The 20,402-nt window shown below is 35.3% G+C and overlaps 1 protein-coding gene across 1 annotated transcript; it reads left to right on the forward strand.

The window, feature by feature from the left end:
* Positions 1-484: 484 nt before the first annotated feature.
* Positions 485-20,352, forward strand: LOC110450386. Its single transcript, XM_021497872.1, has 3 exons — positions 485-533; positions 2,635-3,028; positions 17,831-20,352. Exons 2-3 carry the CDS (start codon positions 2,719-2,721, stop codon positions 18,721-18,723), a joined length of 1,203 nt encoding a protein of 400 aa, XP_021353547.1. The 5' UTR covers positions 485-533; positions 2,635-2,718; the 3' UTR covers positions 18,724-20,352.
* The last annotated feature ends 50 nt before the right edge of the window (positions 20,353-20,402 follow it).

Consider the following 20,402-nt stretch of genomic DNA (forward strand, 5'->3'; position numbering starts at 1 on the left):
ACATGAAATGTTCGTTGTGTATAAACATTCGTGGTTTTCGTGGTTGCTATTGAACCGTAAAAATAATTACAACGAATTTGAATGATTTACGTGTCTACTATTTGTTAATATAGGATATTCACGAAAGTTTGTACAACGAAACGATCTAAAAGACTTCAAACCACGAACATTTTGTGTTATACAGTATATGTTTCGTTCGTGAAATATCATTAACGATTACACAGTTCTCTGTAGGCCACGTATCATCGGTTGATACATTGCTTGCACCTAGAGTTTGTACGTAAGAGACACTGGTATCTATGATTGGCGAAACTATGAATGGAACTCTCAACCATGTGGGGGCGTGTAGGAGTGTGCCAAGATGGATTTTTATTGGTCGATCATCACATGCTATACCCATTCATGTTTGCTTCCATGAATGAGGGCTCCGTGTGTGTATGTATTTAACCGGCAGATGGCCGTGTGTCATAGTGACCTAGAGCGGCTAAGTTACACCGTTAGCGATACTCAAATAAGGCTTTTCGATAAGGCAGGTAAGTAGTGTATATCTATATTGATGTGAAGCGAATATAAGACATGTGCATAAACAAGTAAGTATTTGTAAAGGATATCATTTCAATTTAACTATTTATTCAAATATTTGAATAACCTTTAATACAAGTTGTGTAGGAGCCTAGCTTGCATGTGTTGATACGTATTATTGAGCGTAGTATTTACTTAACCCCTGTATAACATGTTTCCGTTTTTGTCATATCAGCATTTTATTTTTCATTTCAAAGGTACGTTATACATGTATGTCGATGTGCAGGTGCTGTTATTGATAGTGATGGAACTAAATGCATTATTTAGGAAATATTATAACGTATCGGTGGTCGGAATTGAAGCATTACTGTTTTCATTATGAAATGTTTTTAGACGGGCCAATATATTGTTTTTATGTTCAATCGAATACTTTATACCGCTTAAGAATTAAACCTATGCAGTAAACCCGATAACCTTAAATATATCGACAATCTAGTTGTAATTCGTGAATACTACAATAGTTACACAACACGTTTATTCAATATGATATATATTCACAAAAGATAATCGGTTCTTTCAGAGAGGTAGCTTATAACAGTTATGATGAAAAATATTAAGCAAGTCAAATACATCAAACGTGTAATTATAAAATCATTAATTTTGAAATGTAATACAGAACATACATGAGCATGTTGATACATGAACACGTATTATGTCTCATATGCTTCTGAGTCAACATTGCAACAGATGTTATAGTGGAACTGGCAACTGTACTGTCATCTTACGCAGATAGTTGGTAAAACAGCAATAATTGTGTCAGCGGTATACCGTCTGATACATACTTAACGGTTACGTACAGCGTGGTTATCGACAGTAGAACGTGCTAATATGATACGGAAAATTCCTGTAAGTTTCACAGGTTTTATTTCTACAATAGTGTTTCACAAATGCCGATATTTGATCCTGGAAATTATTCTTTTCCATAAGATCAACGTTGTGGAAATGCTCATCTTGTGCACGAGCAACACATCGAGATCAACCGAATACGAAACTATCCTAAATCAGTGCGAGTTTTAAGTATTTCAACACCAAATTAACCAATTATCGATATCGACTTGTAGGTGAAGACTGTTTCTATCTTTATCAATCTTTATAATCTAGGTTTTTGGACACATTCAGGAAAATCGACATTAGCTATCGCGTTTGTAATTTTGGGTCGATTGATTTTCGCTTGGTGTCTTAGTTTGGCTAATATTACAGTGTCAGTAAAAGATTGCTCAATGATTGGCGAACTCGACAAGTCTAAGTGCGTGAATGTAGGGTGTGTATGTTATAAGGTATGGGTTATTTCCTTTGATTGTAATTTGGCAAACAGTAAAGGCTTTGAACGTGGTTATCTGTATTCGGTCGGTCGTTTGTAAGGTGTTTTTATAGGATTAGGAAGGTATGAGTACCTTTAGTAAAAGGTCGCAAGCATTATGACGTCCAATATCCAATCCGATCCAAGTTCGCTCGGCGGTAAAATTCAACAATCAAGACACATTAAAACGCGTCAAATATTCAATACTTTATGTTGTGGACTTAATCAATAACACTACTTAATCCCCTTATAGTTGTTTCATTGCTTTTTAGTGCACAAATTGTTTCATTGCTGAGTCACAGTCAACGAAACGCTTGAACGGGTTTTTTGATTTTTTTTCTTTCTATTTTTTTAAAATTTGGATAGACTATTGGGTAATAATTCATTTTGTTTTCGTTTTCTCTGTTTGCATTCAAGTAGTATGCAAGCTTTAAATCAGTCCTTCTAGAATTTTACAAACAGGAAAGCCAAACTACGAAGAACCATTGATATCTGAAAGCATTTTAACAAATGACTTTTAGATACTAAGATATCATGAACAGACCATGACGGTTAACAATGAACTATTTGAGTTGTCGACTTACTGTTTTGCACCAATATCTGCCAATACATACGAATATTTGTTTCTCCTTTAGTATGTACTCCTTAAATTATGTTTATCAGCAACATGTTCCTAGTTTACCGTACTATTGTTGTTGTGTTACTATTACGAATTTCCAATTCTCAAAATTGTAACTTTTTCTTTTTTTCAGACGATGATATCCAGGATATGAAGCGGAACTATTCGTGACGTCACTGGTGTTACAAACTAAGGTTGCGATTGTTGGACATTTGAAATGATGCGAACTGTTTCATTTCTCATTCCCTTTTACGGAACATTTTTTGTTGCATTTTCATCATCGTCCTTAAATTTTCGGAATTTGTTCAACGAATCTGTCCCCAATAATTCGTTTTATGACAAGATCGTGGGTATACGTCCGTTTATCAAAGAAGCAACTTTAGATAGACTTCGTAAAAAGATATGTGTGTACGTCAACTGTGAACGAAACGTACCTTTCTCTGCCAAGAACGTCACGGATAGGGTCAGAATAATCAAACCAGCCCCAACTTGTAAGGTGGAAGGCACCATTCTGTCGGAACCTTCAGGTAAGTGAAGCTAAACTGATGATGCTTGCTGTACAATTATGTTGTTCGGTAATGAAATCAGATTTTATACTCATGTTTACCAATATATTCTGCCGCGTATCTGCTACCAATGTCGATGATACATGATACTTTAATTTAAAGGATAGCTGTTGTTCGAAACATGCATTTTCTTTTGCTAGTTTCACTTTATCTTTATGCCTTCGTCTAATCATTGATTAGTGTATACACATATTATTGTTTTTTTTGCCGCAAAACCGCTAATTGTATGAACTTGCCAGTTGTGTTTAGACCAAGTGACAGTAGGGTCAGAAGATGTGGAATGTTTGGTGGTGCAGGTTGTAGGTACAGATAAAATAGGGTGGGCGTGAGGAGGGGATGTCATATATAAGGGATCAATGTCACAAGCCCATTTTATTTTATAACGAGTCACCTCCCCTTAACTTTTGTATGGTTATGATTGTAGCACATTTGGGCTTATACACTTTAGGTGACCCGTATATCATTTGGGTACAGAGATAGTTTACCAATATGTCCGGGTTCGAATCCCAGTCTAGCTCCACTGATGTATTTGTATCTATTTGGACTGTCTTGAGGATGGTGTTTTGTTTAATTCATCTTAATATTTTTCATAAAATTTCTGCAATTAATGATTTTCTTGTAAGGCATGACTTTTCAATCCTTTAGTCATGCGGTAAAAAAACCAGTTACAATACTAGTAAAGCTTTTTGTTGCAGTGGTACAGGGATCCTTAAACAGGCTAAGATCATTTTAATTCCCGATCACTGTAAGATATGTGTAAAAAAAAAGGGTTTGTTGTACAAAGGTATGGGTGAACCCACTCTCTAAATTGCAGGGGATTTGCTCGCTTACGTTCTCTGCATCCCTGAAATATGCCATGAGAAAATGGAAGACTCTTTATGCGCTTCCTTGTTGATAATACAAGTAGATTGGATTGATTAACTGATGTTTATCAAAAGAATTGCACGGCAGCGTAGCGATAACAATGGGTCGCCTAGGGACTGTACAGTTTATTTTGCCTTAAACTTCACCAACAGCTACAGGCGTGCCTTCGATCTTGTCATGACAAAGTCCTGGGATGCAGAGAATGTAAGTGAGCGTAGCCTATGTGGTTTCGGGATCAGGGTTAACCTTTTCCTAATGTTCATTTATGTTTATGTTTGTGATACGATCACTTTTTTCTTGATTAACCTAGTCTGCATATCTTTTCACTCCTGTTAATTTTGAAACTCATAAGCGAAGGGGTTTTGTGTATCTGCTTTAACCGTATGTTAGACAAATTGGATTTCAACCAGTTTGGCTCTAAGCATCACCGATGAGTTCTAGAAGGACGAAACAATTACATGATGCATAGTGGATGCACGGTAGTCTAGTGGTAGGACGCGGTGCTCGTAACCGAAGGGTTGCGGGTTCGAGTCACGTAGCGGTACTGTGTTGTATCTTTGAGCAAGATACTTTACTCCGCTTGTTCCAGTCTACTAGGCTGTAAATGAGTACTTGATTGGGCAGTGCTAAAATCTTGTAATGCTAGCTGTTGGCGCCGAAATGGCAGCTCCGGCTGTATGTTCCCCAGGGAGTTGAGAAAGGTATTGACTGGTTTCAAAGGCCCTATAACCACGGATAATAATTTATGAACCGCTTTGAGACGACCTACGAACTAGGTGGGCATATAAGAATCTCTAATTATTATTATTATTTTAGTTATTAAGTTTTTGCACCTTGTCTCTATTACCAACTTTAATAGTTGCAGTCACCTGTGTGTGTGTTGTGTTCATCTATTCCGTCTTTGCGTCATCAATTTTTGAGAAAACGACGTAATTTTCTCACGCAAACCAATGACGTAACAATCAATACCTGCTCCCAAGAGAAGATAACTCTGCAATACGCAAAGACGGAATTGAAGATGAAGGTAGCACACACACAGGGGTATTCTAACGTGAGGGAGACACCACTTTATGTGATAGGAAATACAGAACGCATGCTACTATTGTTTTGCACAATAATTCATGATCAACAGCAATACTTAGCTTCAGTTACATTTATTCAGCAAATACTTTTATGCGTTTGAGGAATGTGAGGGGGGAAATAAAGCTGTTAGCGTTGTTGATTTAGTCTATATAGCCGTATAAAGTGGTACGATGTATTTATGTTTTTCCTATTATTTTGAATTGAAGACATCTGCCTGTTTCAATTTGCTTACATATCACAAATTATATATATCATTATTAACAAGGATTGAAACGAATAGCAAATATTTTTTTCAACTCAATTTTGCAACAAAGCCAAAATATGATGTTTTGCGTGGGCGTGTGAAAATAAACAGTGCTGCACAACATTAACCAGGCGTCATCCTCGTTAAGCATTACCGAGATTCATCCCGACGGTTCTGTTCCCTGTATGAAGCAATCGTCATACCGTAGATAAGATGAAACGATAGATTCCGTTTAGCTTTTAGGTGACTCCAGACAGCCCTGTGCTAATGACAACGTGTTGGATTCGCCAAATCATGCTTAGTACTGAATATATCTTTTTCAAAATCCAATAGAGATAAAAAAAATTAATGCGATTTCAGTACAACTTCCAATACGCAATTCCTAATGTAGAGTCGAGTGATTGTCGCATTTCTGATTCAGTTATCTTATTATTCTTGTTAACCGGTATCATTGTGCTTTTTAAATAATCGGGAATCGATCTGTTTGGTTTTCCTTTGTTTTCCTTTTTTTATTTCGTTTATTTTTGTGTTTTGCATCGACCTCCTATTTAATTATGCTCGTGCCCATATCTTTTATTTCTTGTTTTCAGCGATTTGTCATATTAAGATTTTTACATCTTTTGTGCTAACATAGCTCTATTTACTTGCACAGTGCTTTACAACAAAAATGAACGTATTTTTTTTTTGGAAAACAACACTGCAGATATTCATATTGGCGTGCATTAAGAGTGTTTTCATCAATCTTTGGCTAAAATATTCCACATTCTACTTAATTGCTAACTCAAACGGTCAAACTGATATCTTATTCTGATGTTTTTGTTTTTCCCTTTTGTGTCGTGTTTGATTTTTCTTTTCTGTTATGCTTTTGCTACAAACAACGATAAGCTTATGTTTGTTGAGGTAGTATAGGTTTTTCAATATACATGCTTGTTGCCTGACCACTCCCAGCAACCCATTTATAGTGCAACGCCAATTCCGTATCAATATTAACCATAATTAGTTATTAAATTGATCAATGGAGTATATGATGTCCGCAAAATATATGAACATAAACGTTTGACGATGTGTAGCTCTTGCATCAACTTTAACATGTTTGCCTCTCAATTTTGATGCTAAGAAACGGCGTTTGGTTTAAAAGTAATCTCTGACATTGTTAAGAGTTAACTTGCTATCGAGACCGCGTATCATGTCGTTGCAGGCGTAGGAATGGTACGTCTGTTTCTGAGGACTCATGTAAAATACATCACCTTTATTCCAACTTCATATGAGGCGTTTGTGTTTACGCTTATACGGTCTCACAATACTCAATAATTTATCAGAAAACAAAGCTCTATTGATAAAAGCGTTGCTTATCGAAGTACTTTATTTGCATGTAGACGAGAAGTCGAACACTTAGTAGATTGATAAACTGTATTGTGAACTAAATGTTATTGGCTAGTAAATATATTGTACAAATATCTGCATATGGACGTATTGAGACCGAGTTTAAACAATGACGTCAGATAATGATTCAATCGGTTTAAAAAAATGCAGTCCCTGAAAAAACGAAGAAAGGTGAAACTGTTAGATTTAAAGTGATGTGAGTTTAAAAAACGGTTATTTAAAACTTCCTTTTTACTTTACAGACATTGTAAATAAAACGTGTTCCTGTTAAATTTGGATGGTAGCATGGATGTTTTTCATCTAAAGTAAAGCGTCTATATTGTATGGACTTAAGCGCGATTGATACATATAGCAACCAGAAAAGTCATTTCCTGAGTGATATCGGCATGTGTGATAACCACTAGGTGTGATGCCATATCAGCTATACATAGATATACAATGTGAGCTCTCAGCTTAATTGCTGCCTTCGGCTGTCTTGAGCCGAGGGGACTATTGGTTTTATATAATAGCTATATTTTCAATTATAGTATATCAGTTATATCCTCTTGTAATATGATGTATATGTACATGTAACTGTTCTGTTTCACTGTGTCTTGATAAAGGAGTGGATCGCTCCGAAAATTTGACAACTTAAACTTGTCCACACTGTTGGAATTACTTCTTTGCCCCATATACTATTTTAAGTAATTCGTATCCTACGGACACACCTCCATTAGGATCCAGCGTTATATGGGACTTTACCGTCTGTATTACTTTTTTGACCCATAGCTATACAATGTGTAACATTATATATGTCGTTTCATTTATACTTAAATGTATATTGTTATATTATCATAATGTGTGAATTCATATCAATTAATTTAATTCATAAGCATACAATGTAAGATTATCACTTTGTGTGATGTGTCAGCTATACATAGGTATAAAATGTGCAATATCCCTATGTTTGCTGTTGTATCAGTTATACATACGTATTACTGTCGTATGAGCTATCCATACGTATACAAAGTCGTCTTGTCGCTTTTGGAAACACCTTATCTTGGATAATATAAACAAGGTTAACAAAGTCATATTCTATCATGGAAAGCAGCATGAGAGGCCATACAAAGTACCGCGCGTGGTGGGTATATGTATGTTACTGATGAGGAACGTAATGATGTCTTGGATTGATAACCATTATCTTTTTAATAGATTTTGAAGGAGAAGCTACCATTATTCCCATACGCAAATAAAATATCCAGACACGAAGCTTAAAAAGCCAATGGTGCTGTTGGTATGACTTGTAATATCTGAAATAGAACATATTTTTGTCATACAATGAAGCTCATGTAGCTTTTATTCTCATTAAGATGCGTACGCTATTCCAAACGTCTGATAGCTATATATATATTATGTTTGGCCTGGTTACTTCGGATATAGACCAATGTTTTGTTATTTTCATGCTAAAAACAGACCATTCTATTAACGGTTTTATTCTAGTATTTTAATATTTGTACGTATTTCTTCTTCATAGTGTGTCCTCCTGCATGGTGTATGGGATTACATTCGATTGGGCTATAAATAGACGTGTACAATAACGACGTTTTTGTTACCAGGAATGAGATTGGTTTTGATGTCTAGGAATGTCGCTATTACTGGTTGCACTCGCAGACCTGTGTATCAGGGCAAAGTTCTCCAAGTGTCAATCTGATTACGGAATCAGAGAATGCCTTAACATATAAATGAAGCAAATGCGATGTTCAAAACCAGCTATTTAGGTCATGTTCTATATTTGGTACTTTATCTCATGTTGGTATGCCACATCGATACTAGTTTCACACGCTATAATATAACGCATCGGTTTGGATATTTCTTGTCATAAAGAACACACAAATACTTCATTTCTTGCGATGTGTAGATAAAAGGGGAGAGGGGTGTAATCGTCGTCCTAATCTTTCCATAAGGGAGGCTGCAGATGAATAAGTAATTAAAACAAAGAAATGTGATGCAAAAAAAAAATCCTTTTAGTAATCATATTCCATTTGGTAACACAAAAGAAGAGGAAGGGCAAAAAGGGTACAAGAGATAGATCGCTCACGCGGAAAGATATTGTAAACCCAATTATTTTCGTGGTGTTTAGTTCATTTCGTGAGTAATTTTCATCGCATAATTCATAGGTCCACGAAGTAATATCACAAAGTTCGATATAAAACCCATTCTCTGTTTGAATGGGTACTCGTATTTCATAAATTCATGTACCCACCAAAAGGGTTTTTTTTGTCTGGAAACCACGAAATTAGGGCCCCATGTAAATATCTGATTTCACAGTAGCTGCAAGTAATTAGAGCTGGGGGCCGACTTCTGGGCCGTAGCAGACATATTTACTCATCCGAAGAGAGATAGATCACGACAATGCATTTAATCCAAAACTCGTTTAATATTCTCCATTAATACATGCATACTTCTTTCTATATTTTCTTTTCAAGGAAATATAACTGAATGATATATTAAACATAAAACATAATATTTGTACTTAATGTTGTCAAATAAAGTTACCAATAGTCAAATACCATGATCACAGATTATAAGGAGTATAAAGGTAACGAAAAGCTACACTTCCATTCCTTAATCTAGCTTATTCCGGTATTTCGCTTTGCGGTTCATCTTATCTGTTTATGTTCATTTCTTGAAATGTTCACCTCTTATACAAAACCTTTTTCTGCCAGACATTGCCACCGCTTTTGTTAGGCTTGGTCCCAGTTTGTAACCAGTTATGTCAGAACATTTGGAACGTGACCCAATCATATCGTAATATGGCTACACTCTTTATAAAAAAACAATCTGAATATTTGAACAGTCTTCTATGTATCTTTCATATAGTATTTACACATGCTTATGGTATGCAACGGCTTATTACATAATGGTCATTAAGTCGGCAAAAAACGGCAGGTCACATGGAAGTCTTGATTTGAGTTCAATATATATCTTGTAGTATTATGATATAATGTTTACCGTGGTGGTGATATCCACTTGCTGACAGTAGAGACACGTTTATAAACTACGCTGAAGAGACCAGTAGGCCTATTTTGCGCCTTCTTCTGAAATGTATTCTCAATTATTCATTATTCCTATTTCATTATGCACGTGCACATAACTTGTATTTGCTTGTTTTCAGTGATTTGTCATATGAAGATTTTTACATCTGTTATGTTGACGTAGCTCTATTTATTGGCACAGTGCTTTAAAACAAAAATGACCTTAGTTTTCTTTTTGTGGATAACTACACTGCAGATGTTCATAGTGGCGTGCATTTAGCGTGTCTCCATCAATCTTTGGCTAAACTATTCCACATTCTACTAAATTGCTAACTCAAACAGTCAAAATGAGATCTTATACTTATAGCTATGGTCTCAGGTATTTGTAACGTCGTTAGTTCGACCACATTTTGACATAACTTGTTGAGTAAAAAAACAAACCTATGTAGCTGTTTTAGTTGTGTTTAAGTAAGAACATTTATATTGAATTATTAATTTAATCTCATTAAATTGAAAAAGAATGGAAACAGGAGTAATGGCTTTCTAAAAGGACATTAATCCATGTGATGAATGTCGTATTAACGCGATTACATTTCGATTATTTGAATAAAAATAGCTTGTCTCAAATATTGTTTGAGCTGATTGTAGCATGATTGTTAATAGAATTTGAATAATATTGGTTCCTTCCTTCAAAGATCTGTTTTACAACTGAAAATAATCAGTATCTCTTTTCTATCTTCTCAGTGTTAATGGTATTTGAAGCAAAGAGCCCGTTATTTAATTGTGAAAATGATCAAATCATTGTAATCGTTTCGACACTCCCACGCATGCTGGACAAATCTGAAGTAGTAAGATGCGTTGTTAAAATAATCGAATGGTTTATTTGCACTAAAGGAAATCAATAGCAAAACTAACGTCACTAATGTCAAAATGAACTTGAAATAGACATTCTGATGTCAGGACACTTATAATGACGTATTAAATAGTACACCGCGCAACACCCCCGATGAACCAGAAACAAATTAACGTAACGCAAGATTTTAATTGCTGAATTACAGATCATTGTTAACATTTAAATGCTCTGTTTTAAGCGCAGTCGACACGTGCTGAGTTGTAAATATACAATGTAACTATATTTGCTTTATTTAAAAACAAGATCCCACTGCTTTCCTGCCAACCATTACGCCATTTCATATGATGCGTGCGGATCATTGTTAATTACTACATTGATATTTCTTTTACCCTGTTGGATAGGTGCGATGATTTTAGTATTATTAATCGATTCTTTAACACAAGAACAGGTCAGAAAAATACGTCTACACAATAATCCGCACGACGAGGAATAGACGATTCAGCAATGTTCTTGAATTAGTGCATGCGTTCTTCTATCATTTACGGACTTAGTAAAGTCAATGTAGAAAATCAGGATAACATTATTAACATCAAGTGTTTCCGGTCGTACACTTGATGGCGAGCGGAGGTTGAAATCGATAACAAGGATTTGTATCACCTGTGTTTCTCTCAGGCTTGTAGATTGTGTAGTAATGGTGCCTCTTCGTATTGGCTTTAAACGTCGATTTTTGTCCATGTGCTTTTTCGCGCTGTTGTAGATAATTTCCATATATAATATATATATGCCTTCAATGACAAAAAAATATATTGTCAATACAAACGTTTATCCTCATTAGAAATCTCTCGTCGTTTTTAAATTAATATCAAATTTCGTACTTACATGCTTGGTACCATTGAGTCAATGATTCAGCTGTATTATGACACTGAATACTAATGAAGAAGAACTAAGACGAATGTGAATTTTAAAGAATGCAATACATCTTTAATCATTCTCCTCTTGACTGTTCTTTCTTTTAAAAATGTTAAAATATTTACACTTTACTCTACATTCACCACATTTAATTTACAACAGAAGGCCTTCGTTCTCTTATGATGATAGTTTTTAATTCTGTGAAAATCTCTACAAAAACCGTATGAAATTAATAGTGTGCAATAATGATAAGGATTATTTTCCTAATCTATTTTAGGGGCAACGTCTTGAAGTAGACTGTAGAAAATGTTTTGGGTTAAAAATGTCTCTCTTTGACCGATTTGCTTTTATTATCCTATAAGGCTGAGTTTATTGACGAGCTTACCGGGACTGGTTCAAAAGTATTGCAAGGTCGTTCCATTTCACTTTCAGATGAACAAATGTATCTACATCTGTGATATATTTAATTAGCATACCAAAGTGTCACTACCTCGGTTCTCGGTATGAGGACATGACATTACATTGATTTAACGTAGATTAACGCGACATTCACCACATTATTTAGTCACAATGATTAAGTGTGAAACAACGTTATTAAAGAAAAACACATTGTTTAGCCTTAAATTAGAATCATGGACACTTAATAGGCAAACTTTGCATGTAATAACCTTCTACGGGACGGCCAAATAATAGAGAGATAGAACGATTTAATAAGGGCATTAGTCTAAAACACGAAAGACATTGGTATGGGTTCTAGCTGGACAATCGATTCCTAATCCGCCTATTTTTGACATATGAATGCTTGATATATCCCGAAATACCGAATCAACACTATCTACAGAGCTTCGGTATTGGACGTCTACGCAGCTTCATTCATGAATATTTTCCGCTAAACATATAATACAATCTAGAGTTTGAAATGTCTCCTGGGTAATACCGATGGTGCGATTGTCTGAGAAGTTAATGTGCGGCGGTGTGCTATGATGACTCATCCTTCCAGTTTTTTGGGGAAAATAAACTGTCTGAAAATCTAGAAATAGTGTTAGGAAGATCAATATTAGTTACAGCAAACTCACATCAATCATATCTTGGATTCATATAGTTTTGTTTATCAAGTTGAACTTTGAAATGTCATTCTTTTATTGTGCATTTCAATGTTTATTGTGATTTGATGGCAGAGTTATCTAGAATATTGGATTGGAAGAGATTCCACCGCATAACATCAGAAACATTATTATTCGACATGACATGAATAGTTACAGGCATTTATCGTCTCGGTCTGTATCTAGTTATGTACCATCGATATGTATGCGAGACAATCAATCTGCTATGGGGATCTATCCTTTACAGATCTTAGAAGCTGGTTAACTCGCAAACTGTTACATCATCGATTTGTATAATCTGAAAACTTTTGAGGAGCAATAATGACATAATTATTTGTATACACACTATCTGAGAAAGCTGTTTTTGTTTAATCATGCGTTTGTCTTTAAATCATGTTAAGTGTTAAAGCTTGGTGTTATTTCGGAGATTTACACGTCATCATCGAAATGGGAATTGTAATATTGTAGGTGTGCAGGACTTTGATATGATATCGTTTGTCTTATGATACTACATTCTACCATTGATGAAACCAATTGACTGTGTTATCCCCAATTCCTTTCATCCTATATAGCTTCATGTCCAAAAATGTGTTTCTAAACTTTCTAGCCTTTGCGTTTGGAAGGTGACAAGGCGTGATGTGCTTAATTCAGACCAATATCTTGATGTCAGCTAACTATTAACGAATATAATTGAATATTGGCTTTGTGTGCAAACACATGGAAGTAATATGACAGAGAATGCGGTAATACGAACAATAAACTAACTTGTTTGTCCAAAAATAAATAGGCTTTGCCTAAAATAGCCTGCGATTAACAGATGTAAAGATCAGTATATGATGTTAAAACAAGGTTTACTTTGTGACCTATTACTGCGATACGATACCATCAGGCTTTAAAAATAGCAATAAAACAATGCCATTCTAAAACGTGAGTAATTTGAACGGATGGTTGTTTCTAGACAATCTAGATATTGTTCTGTCTTTGACAAATAGGTGGAGACCTTTATATCTGATGCAGTCTATTCGTTTGTGTCCTTTTAATGTCGATATGTTAACGTTCCAGCTTCACATATTTGCTATTTATAATAAGAGATCAACGCTATTGTATTGTATTTGAAATGTTTAGTTGAAATACCCAGATCTCAATTACTTGGAGTACCAATAACAATTATCAATCGATTAATCATTTAAAGCTCTGGATGTGCGCTCATTAACGAAAATTACTTTCAGGGAAACAGGTTATCATGTTTCCATTAACACATTAATCTGGTGTATAGTGATCTATATCAACTTCCTGTTAGTTGGGAAGCTATCAGAGACGTTGAAATCAACTCCTGTTTTAAATAGGGAGAAATGAAAATATTCTTTCTGATTTTTAATATCATAATTGAGAAACGATATAAGGAATTTGGATATATGAAAACTGCATGTAATTTAAATAAAATCTACGATCGTCACAAATTTTAGAAATTTTCCATATCCATGAAGTTATTCTTCTCGCATTCACATTTAAAAGCGTTTTGTCGTTGTAAGCATTATCTACCGTAAAATTATGGGAAGTGTCGAAAATAAATCTTATCGTTTATGCAAATTAATCATCATAAACAAACCCTATATGGCCATTTTAAAATGGAACAAGAACACACGCTGCCTTCAGAAATGACAAAAACACGGTTTTAGTGTCAGTGCCTTAACAAATTTATGTCAACTATATGCATTTCGTTGGAATGATCCCAAGAATCGTTCTCCATTTAGAATGGTTGATTTTGTTATCAAGAATGTCAATGAATTAACTCAAATCGACCATTAACGTCTGGTTTTCCCCCTTGATTTAACTATCTAGCACATATTCTTAACACCGGATAACAATTGATATGCAAATAAATCGTGCTGGACGGGAATTATAGCCTGTAAAAGTACCCGAAGCCCCGTTCATGCACTAACAGTCGTAATTGTCCAATTGTGCATCGATTTCTGTACCAAGTTCTTGACCCATTTTAATAAAAAAAAATATGTATATATATTATAATCTAGTGCTTATTTCAGTAATCGTTTGGCTTGTATTTCTGCCAACATACTACTTCGGCGTGGGCTGCGTGGGTGTTATGCATAGACGAAGCGTTGTATCGATTGGTACACTGATCCTTCTCCAAGACACAATGCCTGGTAAATGTGGATCACTAGGCCAGTGTAACGTTAATCCTCACAAGCTTCATCCCATCATGAGTAATGGAATATTTTCGTTGATTTAGATTGTTCATAGTTTGGAAAACTGGTTGACTCGTAAACGTTGATGAAAACCCTTTCTCACATACTCGTCAATTTCAAATACTCTAAACTATCAAAATACATACTTAACAGAAAATTTCTACCAGTATATCGCAACAAGATATAAATGGAAGAGAATAAATATTCTTAAATGTAGGATATCGATTTCAAAGTCAAAGAAAGTCATTTTACTGCACACTTTACGCTTGCAAGTAAATAGTGCTCTTGAAGATTTCTATTCACCAAAATCATTGATATATAAATAGATGTTTTCTACTGATCCTACGTTTGTCAGTACGGTAGTCTAGTGGTAGACGCCGGGCTTGTGATTGAAGAATTGCGGGTTCGAGTCACGGCACGGCACTGTGTTTTATCTTGGAGCAAGGTAATTTACTCCGCTTTTTCCAGTCTACTCAGCTGTAAATGAGTACGTGGTTGGGCAGTACTAGAATTGTTGAATGCTAGCTGTTAGAGCCGAAATGGCAGCTCCGGCTATATGCTCCCCAGGGAGTTGAGAAAGGTGTTGGCTGGTTGCAAAGGCCCGATAACCACGAATAATAATTTTTGAGCCACTTTGAGAGAACCTACGAACTGGATTGTGATAAAGCGGTATATAAGAACATCGAATTATTATTATCATTATTATATGGATTGCAATGGCCGATGTCCATTTGTCCTTAATGCTTATTAACCCCAGTGTTTGCGTTTCTAGTATATCATCAAATGAGTCGATATTAACAGTTCTTTGGTTATCTTTCAAGCGCACCCCATCATCGACAATATTTGAGGAAATAAACTTGATCTACCCATTGATTTTATTAATCATATTTCAATACAGTCATATTCCTTTGTGCAGTGTACGTGAAACTAACAGGCCTAATGGCATGGTGTTTGGTCAGCAGAATGATAGAGTAGGTAACTAGTAGGTTTGTCCATATGAATGACCTCGCCAAACTTTCAAGGTCACATGGGCAAATATGTTGAAACCTTATTCAACTTCTAAATAACTAAGAGCCCGAAGATACCGATATCAGGCCAATACAAAGCTACAGTGGATAACTATTATTATTTTAAATTAATGGTTTAATTCATTTTAACGGGTTGCATGCGGATTGTAAGTAAACAAAGTGCATAAGGAGATAGACAATTAGCCTTCTATGGGTAAGCTTACTTGCTTTCAAGTTTGTAAGAATAAAGTTTACGTTTAGCACCTACACAATCACTTACACGCTCGAACATACATGAATGCGTGCATTTTATTATCATCATTAGAATGTGTTAATATCTTAATTATGAAGTGAGTGATTAAAAAGAATCGAGTATTGGTTATCCCCTACTTCGCTCTATGAACTTCGCTTTGGGCGCACTCTCTCACGTACTCACATACACAAACATACGCTTGCTTGAACCAACGTACGCACGCATCATCGCACACACAATATATTTGTTTTTGACACAGAGCTGTATATGACCCTTTGAGAACATGCGGGCCAAATGACAACACAGTTCATATAATGTTGAACCCATCGCCCTCGTGGTGTACCTAAATACTGAATCCGAGCGCATGGTGATACGGAGTACAACAGATATGCAGGCGTTACTAAATTGGTTTTACTACACGTAATTAAATTAATCAAACGCCGAGTGTCCTCGGAGAGTGTATAAAGACCCCTCTTTACCACTTTTATGTTTTCTTACTTCGATTTTTCCTGACACGAACACGTGTAATGGTTACAGAAATAGAAATCGTAGAAGGGTTATTGATCCTATGTGACAAAGCGTATACAAATCATTGTTATGACGGAATGAGAATAAGAGTTGTTGCCCTTGTTTTTTGCACTCTTGGATAAAAACACTGTTGATAAATTGCTTCTGTAAAGCTGTTTGAAGGGATAACAAAACAAAACAAATAGAAGAGAACTGTATATCCGGAAAAAAATATATGTAATTTGCTATCCTCGTTAAATACTGGATTACAGAGGCTTTGAAATTCATTTATTTCATTACTTTCGATATATTTCTTTATACAAGCCATGTGTCTTTAAGTATTAGGGTGTGCTCATTGTTAACAATTTTTTTATTTTTCTATATAAATTCATTTTTTTTCATTGGATTAGCAAATGACATGTGACAAATTAGAAAAACATGTAAAGCATGCTATACAATTTTTACGGACTGGGTGTTTCTAAAAAATAACCATATTTGAATATCCCGCCAATCGTAAGTCTCCGACCTTTGACGTTTCATCTAGCGTTGTTGTAATAAGATTGTGTCCTCCAGGTTTGCGACTGTTTAATATGAAGCCCTATCAGAAATTGATGATTTAAATACAAGTGATGGTTAAAAAATATAAAGCAATTGTCGCAGGTTGAGTTCGGTTAATACATAATTTTATCAACCTCATCAACATGCAATAATTGTATAGTATAGTTTCTGTGTGAGGTTTTTTTTTCTCTCTTTTTTTCTGCATTTTCCTTGTTATATAATTCTTTCTTTATTCTTTGCTTTGCCATTAAGGCCTCCATCCCGATACAGGAAAACTGTTACAGAATCCATTGTACGTTTACACAAAAAGAGTTACCTCCCCTTAACTTTGTTTTGTTTTTAACGGCATTGTGACTTCGCTAGTAAACTACCGTTGTTAAAGTAGTTGAGTTGGTTAAGGCAATCGTATTGATTTGATATAAGGATATGTGGCACAACCAGTAAGCGTTTATGTGTGACGTTTCGATGACTAGTACGATTTTCTGATAAAAGCGACAGGGACGTATTTATCGGAACGTCGCACATAAACACTTACTGGCTATGATACATTCCAAGTTTTTTTTCCATAAAAGTTTCTCAGTGTACATCTTTATCAAATAAATGATCAAAGTTATTGCCATTCAAGTAAACATCTTTCCAATTCATATTTACAGTTTTGGCGGTGTGACAGAGTTCCTTACATAGTTATTTACTGTCATTCAAGTAGGGATACTGGCGAAATGTGAGTTTCTCTTCTTTCAACGTGATGTTTTTAACAATTTTTTTTTTTTCATTTCAGAACTGACCAACGACACTACCTGTATGAAATTCAAGATCCCTGCTCACATAGCACATAATAGTTTAGCGATAAACAAGGCGGATTTGTTCATTCACATAAAAAAGAAGGGCAAGCGAAAAGCAAGAAATTCTAGGAAATCAAGAAAAAATCGGAGGATAACACTGAAAATATCAGATTTCACGGTGGAAGCTGGACGTGGGAAAAAAATAAATGCCCGATTCAAATTCAGACCATCTGAAACCAAGTTTTACCGGGTTGCTCTACCTGTTTCCTATTTGACAGAGATTAAAAAATCCTCTGCAAGAAATTTACATTTGTGCATTACTTGTATCAAGTGTAATCGCAAGACTGCTATAACATTTCCATTGAAGAAAAAGGTGTTTCGTGCTCCAAAACGGAAGATGAAGTTGAAGAAAAATCGTCCATACCTGATCATAAAGGCCAAAAAGCCTTTTAAGAAAAGGACAAAACGTGGAAAAAGTGTCGAAGATTCCGACTGTCTTCAGCAAAAATTTATGCGGTTCTCGCAAATAGGACTTGGTAAAGTAATTTTGCGTCCAAGAGGATTTTATGTAACAACGTGTTCAAGGACTTGTATATCAAACGGCGTTGAGTTACCGGAAATGCAAAGTGGTGTAGGTATATCAAACAAGAGGCGTTCAAAAAGCCATGTGATTAGAAAAAAAGATATCAGTGTAAGTCAAAATAGTACCAACATGGATATTGTCATCAAAAGAAAAATCTTGCTCAATTCATTCCACAGTTGCAGGCCTTCTGGCTACGAGCATAGACAATTTGTCGCCGTAAAGGATGACTTAACGCTATCTAAAATTAATGTACGTATTCAAAACGCCGACGTCCAACGTTGTAATTGTCAAAGACTGTGTGTTTAGGTTGAATATAATATCGAAGAAAATGATATATTCAAATACTTTTTAAATGAGGATAAAGACAAATCCGTAAATATGGCTATGTCCAGTACACATGCATATCAGATAGCTTTGAATCAATATTCTCTGACCGTCGCGTTTTGTGTCTCAATCTTTTTTCTAGTAAAGTTGATTACTTACCATCTGTCACCGTTAAAGTTAAGGATCCTCGACCCACTGCAAGCAAAATAACATTTTGTATACCGACAGTATCGACCCTTTACTTTTTTTGTTATCGATACAGTATAATGTAGTGGGACTAAGACTCGTACCTATTGGTCAATGCGAGGGTGCCTTGAACGGAGGTCCATGATTCGAATCGTGTTCCGGCCACGTATTCCCTTTACTCTGAGAAAACTGTCGTGAATTTTTTGTATTATTTTTTTGTCACAAGGTATTTGCTTTTGCTTCCTTTTAATTTTCTGGCACAGTGAAAAAAATATATCGCTTTTCTAGTTCATAGATAATGACAGTGGTATGGGGATCCTCAAAGTTTATAACCATTTAAAAAATGTACGTTACTTGTGCAAATTCACTTTCAAACATTTTTACCTGCAAAGGGAAACGTTACATAGTAATTGACTTATTAAGATCAATTACATGCTTATCAACAATTGCATTCCACATGTTCAGTATTTCGCGTTGAATGGTAAGTTTGAGAAAGGTTATGTAAATAACAGGTGATATTTATTAATAGTTTTGATACTTACAATTATGTAACATCCGCCTTGATATTGGTTCATGTTGATGGGCAAAACGTTTATTGTCTCACTCTGTCGTTGAATAGTGATGATCCGATGTGTTGTTCAGTGACCACCTCATTTGTACGCCATTTTCACTCATTCTACCCTTTTTGTAGACATACATATGTGAAGGTATGCTTTCCATTATATATTATCAAACACTTTACTTAAAGACCTATGATGAAATCAAATGAATACCGGTGTAACAATATCAACGTTAGGCAGTTGGGTTTTGTTTGTTTTACACTTTTCTTACAGCATGTCTGGCATTGGTTTAACTGATGCGATGTCTGAGAGTAATTCAAATGCATTATGATTGTTCAGGATTACGTTTTTGTGTTAACGACGCCGAAACAGTCATTCCATGTTTACAGGACGTTGTGATAAATATTTTTTTAAATACTTAGAGATGAAAGAGAGTCCCTTTTCGCTGTTTTGCGATAATTTGGTTTAATAACAATCTTAGTAAGATGAAAACACCTGCTTCACTGTTATTTCATACTAAATTGCTTTCAAACTGTTCTTGATTTTTTCTGCAATAACTTCATTTTATGTAAAACTTATTAAGTAATTGTACTACGCCGCGAAAGACTTTTTTTGCGAACCATAACACAAAGACAAAGTGTCTGTGATTCCTGACAACCACAGAAACACTATTTGTGATAAAAGCACCCAAAGAGACACTGTCTGTGATTAGTATCACCAAAAAGAGACGCTGTCTCTGTTTAGTATCACCAAAAGAGGCATTTTCTGTGATAAGAGACACTGTCTGTGATAAGTATCACCAAAAAGAGACGATGTCTGTGATTAGTATCACACAAAGATACACTGTCTGCGATAATTATCACCAAAAGATCCACTGTCTGTGATTAGTATCACACGAAGATACACTGTCTGTCA

Source organism: Mizuhopecten yessoensis, unplaced genomic scaffold (genome assembly GCF_002113885.1).
Source record: "Mizuhopecten yessoensis strain PY_sf001 unplaced genomic scaffold, ASM211388v2 scaffold5193, whole genome shotgun sequence".
NCBI lineage: Eukaryota > Metazoa > Mollusca > Bivalvia > Pectinida > Pectinidae > Mizuhopecten > Mizuhopecten yessoensis.